This window comes from Tenrec ecaudatus, chromosome 2 (genome assembly GCF_050624435.1).
Source record: "Tenrec ecaudatus isolate mTenEca1 chromosome 2, mTenEca1.hap1, whole genome shotgun sequence".
Lineage (NCBI taxonomy): Eukaryota > Metazoa > Chordata > Mammalia > Afrosoricida > Tenrecidae > Tenrec > Tenrec ecaudatus.
This window is the reverse complement of record NC_134531.1, coordinates 226,141,152-226,149,377: the sequence shown is the minus strand read 5'-3', so window position 1 is coordinate 226,149,377 and position 8,226 is coordinate 226,141,152. Positions and strand designations below refer to the sequence as shown.

At 39.3% G+C, this 8,226-nt stretch overlaps 1 protein-coding gene across 1 annotated transcript; it reads right to left on the bottom strand.

The window, feature by feature from the left end:
• Window positions 1–6,207: 6,207 nt before the first annotated feature.
• On the bottom strand, window positions 6,208–6,870 carry KRTAP26-1 (keratin associated protein 26-1). The gene has a single exon (XM_075542929.1). The coding sequence runs from the start codon at window positions 6,868–6,870 to the stop codon at window positions 6,208–6,210; it is 663 nt and encodes a 220-aa protein (XP_075399044.1).
• Between the last annotated feature and the right edge of the window lie 1,356 nt (window positions 6,871–8,226).

Below are 8,226 nucleotides of genomic sequence, written 5' to 3'. Positions count from 1 at the left end.
GAACTTGATGCCACACTCTTCTTCACATAGTATGACTTCTTAGATTATTTGCAAGTATACAGATTGAATATGTATGGTGAAAAGATACAACACCAAAGCACAACTTTCCTGATTTTAAACCGATTGCTGTATTCTTAGTATATTTGCATATTCCATATGATCATAATTAAGTGTTCTATACTTTGTATTCTTTGCAATGTTATCCATAATTTGATATTATCCACATAGTAAGTGCCTTTGCGTGGTAAATAAAAGATTTTATATTGTCTTGTTTCATTCAATATTTGTCTGAATCAGTCATGATACCTCCCGTTCTGTGTTCTCTTCTGAATCACACGAACTTCTGGCAGCTCCCTGTCTTTAGACTGCTTTTCTCCTCTTTAATTCCGGTATGCCAAAAGTTACCTTCATGTCATGTTAATGAGATTGTTCTAGAGTTCCTGTGTTCTATGGAATGATCTTTTGGCAATGAGCACAAATATAAATTTCTTCTAAAAAGGTGGCTTCCAGATTTCTTGGCATGTACCAGTGCTTCCAGTATTGTATCCAGGCCTTGATAAATCTTATTTGTATTCTGTCAATTCCTGAAACCTTGGTTTCACCTGTCACCTTTCATGCAGCTTGGGCTTCTTCCTTCGCTGCGGTTGGTTTGTGACCATGTTGGAGGTCAACTGATGCCTTTTGCTGCAGACTTTTCATTCCCCCTCTTCTGTTGCTGCTTCCTGCAGCCTTCGGTATCTCGCCCATAGAATCATTGAATCTTTCACCGATTGAGTCTTGAAATTTTCTTCAACTTTTCAGCCTGAGAAATGATACCAAGTGTGTATTTATCTTTGGCATTTCTAACCCCAGCTCATTAACAATAATTTTTCACTGTTACTACTTTACTTGTTCCTCTGATTGTCTTTTGGTATTTACCGTCTAGCTCTCTCTGTTTTAAGTCATTGTTTCTTCCAGGTGCTTTAGCTACCTGACATTCAAGGGAAAAATTTGGAATCTCTTTCTGACATCTATCTTGGGTTTTTCTTTAGCCAATTGAAAACAACAAAACCACTACCAAACTCATGGCCATCGAGTCAATTTGGACTCATGGGAACCGAACAGGACAGGGTAGAACTGCCCTAGTCAGTTTCAGAGACTGTTACTTTTCACCGAGTAGAGAGCCCTGTCTTGCTCTCATAGGGCGATTTGTGGTTAGCGATTCGTGGTTAGCGATTCGTGGTTAGCGATTCGTGGTTAGGAACTTGGGATCCTGCAGGTCACAGAACAACTCACAAACCTCTTCACCACTAGGGCTCCCTTCAGGCAATTTAAAGAACCTAAATTGTACCTCATAGGTGCCACATACAATTGTTTATTAATTAAACTTCATATTCTTAGGTCAAGGAAACAAATGACTTTAAAGCTGTAAAACAAACTCTAATATGGATTTATCAGAAAACCTAGTCTGTGTTTGATTCCGCATACTCAAAACTGTCCTATATTACAGTGCTTACAATCATTCCTTTATTTTTTATTTTCCATATGTTGGAATAATTATTAAAAACAAGTTGCTTCCTTTTATTTTTTCAGAGTAGTCATTCTGATGAGCACTCAATGAAAAAATAAAATGATGGTAGGAAAAAGACAAACCCAAGACACCTGTGATTTGGCACGCTCTGAATGAGGAAGCTACCGGTAATTAGCAGATTCAGCTGCCTGGAGTGAAGAAGATGAATTAGGAATGGTGGCGGTCACTACACAGAGTGCTTACGGTAGAGGATTATAGAAGATTAAAGGCATAAATCTGACCTGAACAGCTAAAACGTTGTCAGTTGATTCCCCCTAGGAATGCTCGATCCCCGCCCACCCCTGCCCTCTCCTCACCACCCCCCCCCCATGCATGCGAGACCTTATCTGGTTCACAAAATGTTGTGTATTTTTGGTTTGTATTGAGCTCTTTTGTTGTTGCTGTTGTCTTTCATAGTCGAGTGTATCTGAGAGGTCACTCTCTTGAAGCTGTGTTATATGATTTTCTGAGTTTCCATATATGAAACTCAGGATCTATGCACCTTCGGGACAACAAGTAGAGTGGGGAGCTCAGGGAGTACAGTGTTAGTGGTCAAGGAACCCTTGCAGAAAAAGAGTGGTTGAAACCGATTGTGGTAACAATTGTACAAATCTACTTGATGGAATTGAAGTAGGCGGTGATACGTTATATATGTTGAGTGAGTGATATTTGTGCATAAGGAAAATGTACTCGCCACAACTAAGTTTTCTATTGCTTTATGTTTTCACAGAAGCTCACTTGCTAGAGCCATTTGAATATAATAGTTACTGTTTTTAGACTATTTCAGGTAACATTTTGCTAAATAATTTGGCATACATTTCTGTGATGAAGATTGTCAACATAAATTTAATTTAGGAAGCATAGCATATGGCATTTTAATTTAAAATGCTTACTGCTTTGTTGTGTATTCTGCAATGTAGTATTAGGTGACGATGTGGTATTTATTATTTGTTTTATAAGGGATTAGGTGGCGGGTGGTTAAGAGTCTTACAGAGATGAGGTGACACAGCGGCTGTAACACTGAGCTCCAACCTAAGAGCTTTGTGAGGCTGGTTCAGGACCAGGCGGTGTTTCACTCTGCTGTACGTGGTGTCATTAAGAGCTGGATCCAACTTGAAGGCATCTCACGACAACAGCAGCACACTAAATTATAGCTTGTACAGCTTCAGCTCCAGATAAACAGATCTTGGCTGGGACTCTGGGTTTACCTATCTCTACAGATGTTGGTCTAGCTATTGACTTTCCAGCCTCAGTTTCCTGATGAATCCAAGAAAATTGTTCATTTTCAGGTTTTCAACTCTTTATTGCCGTAAAGATGGGGGACATCGTTCTTGATAAAAGGGGGAGGAGCAGTGAAACAAAGGACAGTCCTCAAAGAGATAGATTGACACAGCTCTCACAACAATGGGCTTAGACACAGGGATCCTTGTGAGGCTGGCCCGGGGCATGCTCATTGTTTCCCTCCATTGTGCATAGGACTTCAATGGGCCAAGAGCAACTAAATGGTGCGTAACATAACATCGTAGCAAACATGACTTAAAACATGCTGACCCAGTGACCTCAGTTTTTGATGAGACCAAGAAAAGTCACTCATTTTTAGGTTTTCAGCTCTTAGTTGCTGCAAAGAGGAGAATGGCAAGTTTTAAGACCTTTGCATGTCTTTTCTCAAACCAGAAATCAATTCATCCCTGAAGAGACATGCCCAATGACTTCATCTTCTCCATTCAGATTCAGGTTTCTTCAGCAAAATGAATGCATTCATGGAAACTGAGGAAACTACTGTGTATATTAAGAAAGAACTAATATGAGCTATCGTTTGAAAGAAAAACAAAACAAAAAAACCCCTGAGCTGGTTTCTAGGATCAAGATATGTAGGCACTCTGTTAGTCTATCCCTGTGTTGCTTTCTTGTGTATGACTGACTTAAAACTAAATCTAATCATTATTCAGAATGGAATGTTATGGGTGTTTTTCTCAGTATTTTTCAGATATAATAAGCAGGATGATTCCTTGTTTCTCCTCACATATTTTGTACGTGGAGTCTGATTTTAAAGTTCAGATATAATAGTGATGCTTCAGAAATGATGATTATAGAAACCTGAGATGCTTTCCTGATTACAGTTTATTTAGGAAGGAAATGTATCATCTTAGCTCACTGCTTGGCAAAAGGAAGCCTGTTCTTTTGACATCTAGTTTCAAGTGGACTGTATCCAAAGGGTTAATCATAGGGAATACATATTTGCAATTGGATAGTTTTAAAACTTTATATTTTATTTATCCAGAAGAAATCATCCACTAATTTAGCCATAGAAAAGATACTTATGAAGCCAGAGGTATTATATGTCATCCAATCCATTAATTAATGCTAATTGTCTTAAAATATTCATATAGAAGAGATGATGTTGTTTAATAGAGAAAACAGAGACTTGAGCAAAAGTGGATGCATTTCCCAAATTGGTCATTTATAATCTGTATGACCTTGACTAGATAAGGAGCAATCTTAATTTCCTTATCAGGCATTAAAGTGATTAAACAAAAACCTGACAACATGTTTGCCAAAATAAAATGATCACCTGTGGAAAGCCCAGAAGCATTATAGGCCCTGTCTAGTCATGTCATAGACTATTGGGTACAGCATGTCTCTAATCTCCCACTATCAGAATACTGAACTATGGAGAGATGACACTGACAAACCTATTTCAATTAAGTCCAAAGAATGCCTATCCCCAAATCTACAGCCACGGAGTTGATTGTGGCTCAGAGCAAGCCTCTACAGGGTTTCCAAAGCTGGAGCTCTTTGTAGGAACAGACAGTCTCATTTTTCTTCCCCGGTGCAGCTTGGAGGTTTGGACCTTGAGGTTGGCAATCCAAACATACCCCGAAGCTCTATTACGACACAGATTAAAATTCTAAAGGTGTGTGGTAGAGAGAAGGGATAGCTCCTATAAATTCTGAGTTATCCTTACATTTTTACATATGAATATTTGTACTAAAATATCATCAGAATTATTTATTTATTTATTTCTGAAACCAAATATACTTTTAAAATAGACAGTCTGACAAGACCAGCAATGTCAGTGTGACTGATATAAAAGGCGAAGTTGGGTCATGATGATTTCCTCACTAGGAGAGAGGCACGTGGAAGGCATGGGAAAGGTTTCACAAAAGAAGTGCTGATTTTAGAACCAGATTATCCAAGAGACCAAGACAGACACATCAAGCAAAAGAAGGATGTGGACTGGGTTTAACATCAGTAGTGTGGACATCCTGGTAACGGGCACCTGGCATTCTGCTTCAGTGTCAAGAAATGCACACGGAAAGATGCGGGCGGGGAGAACGGCAAGCGTCTGTCCTTTTCCAAGTGGAACCGCTGCAACAAGCTTTGCCATGCACTGTCTGTTGGAAAGCAAGCACTGTTTTCCTAGATGTTTCCTGGGCGGTCTAGACACCTTTCAACATTTCTATTTCTCACAAGCTGAGAAGTTGCGTTTGTACACCTTATTTCATTTTAATTTGTAAAATCGGTACTCACACACATTTTCATGTTGAGTAAAGAAAAATGTATCTTTAATCAAGATATGTTCATAGACTTAAGAATGTGAAGTGTCTGGTAAACGCTGAGGGTTCAGATCTATCTGGTTCCCCTCTGTAGCCTATGCTTTCTGGCACATGGTAGGCTGCTATTTAATAAGCAGGAAATTATTTAGTTTAAACATTGAGTTAGGAGTGAATAAATCTGGGCTGTGTTTTTTCTATTAATATATGAGTAAGAGTTATGAAGACAGAAAAAGTTAAAGCACGGCCTGGTCATCTTAAGAAAAGGGCAGAGCATTGTGAACTTCAGCATGTTTGGGAAAGTGTAAGTTAAGTACTAAGAGGTTTTCATCTTTGCAATGATTAACTAACTAGGCTTATAACGTAAAGGCTGAAAGTTCATGTCACCTCACAGGCACCTCAGAAGACAAGCCTGGAAAACGATTTCCAAGAAAATAACCATTTCAAGCCTGTGGGCGTACAGTTCTCCTCTGACACACACAGGGTCAGCACGAGTCCGAATGGATGAAGCTTCAACTGGTAATATTTGCCATGGAAGGCTCCAGGAGAGAACCCAAAGGCCTAGGAGGAAGGAAGGCAGTGAAGAAACCAGCCCTCATGCCTCGACATTTTTAGCTTATGAGCCATGGAAGATTGAAGTAGAGAGGACACATGATTCAGTTTGGACTTAGAAAGGCCCTGTTTCCTGGAACAGAGAGGACTTCGAGGGAGGATTCCTAATATTTAGAAGTCCAGAAAGCAGTTTGTGGATGTGCCATCAAGCGAAGAACACATCGTTGTATATTGCCTGGCCTGCTAATCTTTTACTTGGAAGCACTTGAGGTTGGTAAGTTCTAGTTAAGACAAAGTAATCACAGACACAATGATGAACAAGAATCATATTGTAATTTAACCTAATTTATTACATATGAACCAAATAGTTTCCACACTTGAGTGGCATTGAATAGTACACAATCCAGTTATTTTATAGCAAAGAGAGAGGAGAAGAATAAATGAACAAGTTGGCATTTTCTCAGAGAACTATAACTAAAGAGAAATAACTATCACAGCTAAAAATTAAGTACAAAGACTCCAGAGTGTGAATTATTGTCTGGAATAAGCAGACTACCAGTTTCCCAGTGCAGAGCCAGATGGACGACAAGTATTAAAAACGTGGGTCAAAGGTTGGCAACAACTGGAGAGAGGTCGAGCAGGCCTGAGGCTATTGGGCACAACACCAAGAGCTTGAGGCCTGCAGGTCAAACCTCCAAAGGGTTGGTAACCGTAATTGAGAAGGTTCACAGGTCCACAAGTGTTGGGCAAATAGTTCAGTGGTCCATAGCCCATGGGTACACAGCCAAAGGAATGGCTGTCGTAGATCTGGGAACTTAGGGGACGGTAACTGCTGGACACATAACTCAGAGGTCTGCAGGACACTGGGAGGCAAGAACCAGAGAGAACGGAAGGTACAGGAAGAAAGCTGGTTCCTTGGTAGGGTCTGGACACACAGTAAGCAGTGGGAGGACAGCAAGAGGCTTCACGGGTTCTGCGCTCACAGCTGGCTGGCTGACAGATGGCTGGTTCACCACAGTTGTCTTTGGTTGGTTCACTGTAGGTCTCATGGCAGTTGTCCAGGATCCAGGGATTGCCTTGACAGCTACTGGGTAGGCAGATGGCATCTCCATAGTTCACACTGTTAGTGCAGAAGGCAATGGAAGAAGACACCGGAGTATGGCAGGGATTTCTGAGGGATCTGGAGCTTCCAGAGCAGTAGTTGCGGGAAGACATATTGCGCTTTTGAGATCAGGCTGTGGTTGAGTGGAAAGGATCAAGTGCCTTGAGAGTGACTGAACCCTGTACTAGGCTTGGCCCTTATATACCTTGAGAAGGGCTGGCTCTGGATACACACTCTCTTCCTCCTTGTTGTAGCAGGTGGCGTCAGCACTCTTTATAGCCCAGGAAGTGGTACTCCTACCTCCCATAAAACTGGACGTTTCGTGCAAAGCTTTCCATGGATAAAGGGTCACTATAAACTGGTATTGCTAAAAGTTTAATAGGATCGCATCTTCCTAAATCATCCAACCCAAACAGACATTGAGAAGGCCATATACTTATTCCAATTATAGCAACCATATACAAACACTCTTAAAATTACTCTCAGCGTTGTCTTTAAACCTTGTAGCACACTGTATTTTTTACTGAAAAGATGTCGATTTGTTTCTCCTCGGGGGACATTTGTTTTTATTTTGGAAATTGTCCAAAGTTAGTGGGAACAAGTGTATTGAAAGAGAAAATGAGTAATTCAATCATCTTTAATATTTGGGGAAAATAGCGTTTAAAAGTGCTATAACATGGAAAAGTTCAATGCACTCAATTTTGTATTGTTTATTTCAGAATTCTAGAAGAAAGCAACATTCCATAGAAACATCTTTATTTAAAAATATTTTATCCATTTCATTCATTTTATTCATTTCAATAAAGAATTATGCTAAGTCAAGTTGTCAGCTTGATTTTTTTGTTTGAAGCATTTTGTTTAATATATATAATAATTGGGCTAAATTAAAATTAGTCACCTATTTTTGAACAAAATTAAAAAAGCAGAATTCCTAACAGAAAATTGGGTAACATTTTTCGGTGTGAATTTTTAAGGTTATTTATTTCGTGGTCTATTATGTTCCACAATACCAATAAGCAAGTCAAGCACAGACTTACATGTGCTAATTTACTAATCTACAGTGAACAATTTCATAATTTTTACCACCTCAAAAAATCTACTTTAAAGTATGGTTGGTTTTTAATTTGTAATCCCACAAAATCTTCTTACAAAATCAAAGACTTTTTGTTTTGTTTTCAAGTTATCAATCCTGACAGGGAAGTAGTATCCAATGAGCAAGATAAGCACATATTTCCTTGTGCTTACTTATTAATCTATAGTGAACAATTTCACGTGGTTTGCTACATATAGTTCGCTACTTAGAGTAAATAAACACAAATAAACCCGTGCTTATTTTGCCTCTTAGATAATCCATTCTTGGTTCCAACTGCAAAGTATCGGTGATATAAAGGGGGAAAATGTGTCATAATGAAGGAGTGGCTTGTTTTTGACACTTGCATTGGCTGTGCCATTTGTTTCCCAAGAGATTT

Bases quoted from the DNA above. Each gene is read 5' to 3' on its own strand.
- KRTAP26-1 (XM_075542929.1), bottom strand. From the start codon at position 6,870: ATGTCTTCCCGCAACTACTGCTCTGGAAGCTCCAGATCCCTCAGAAAT.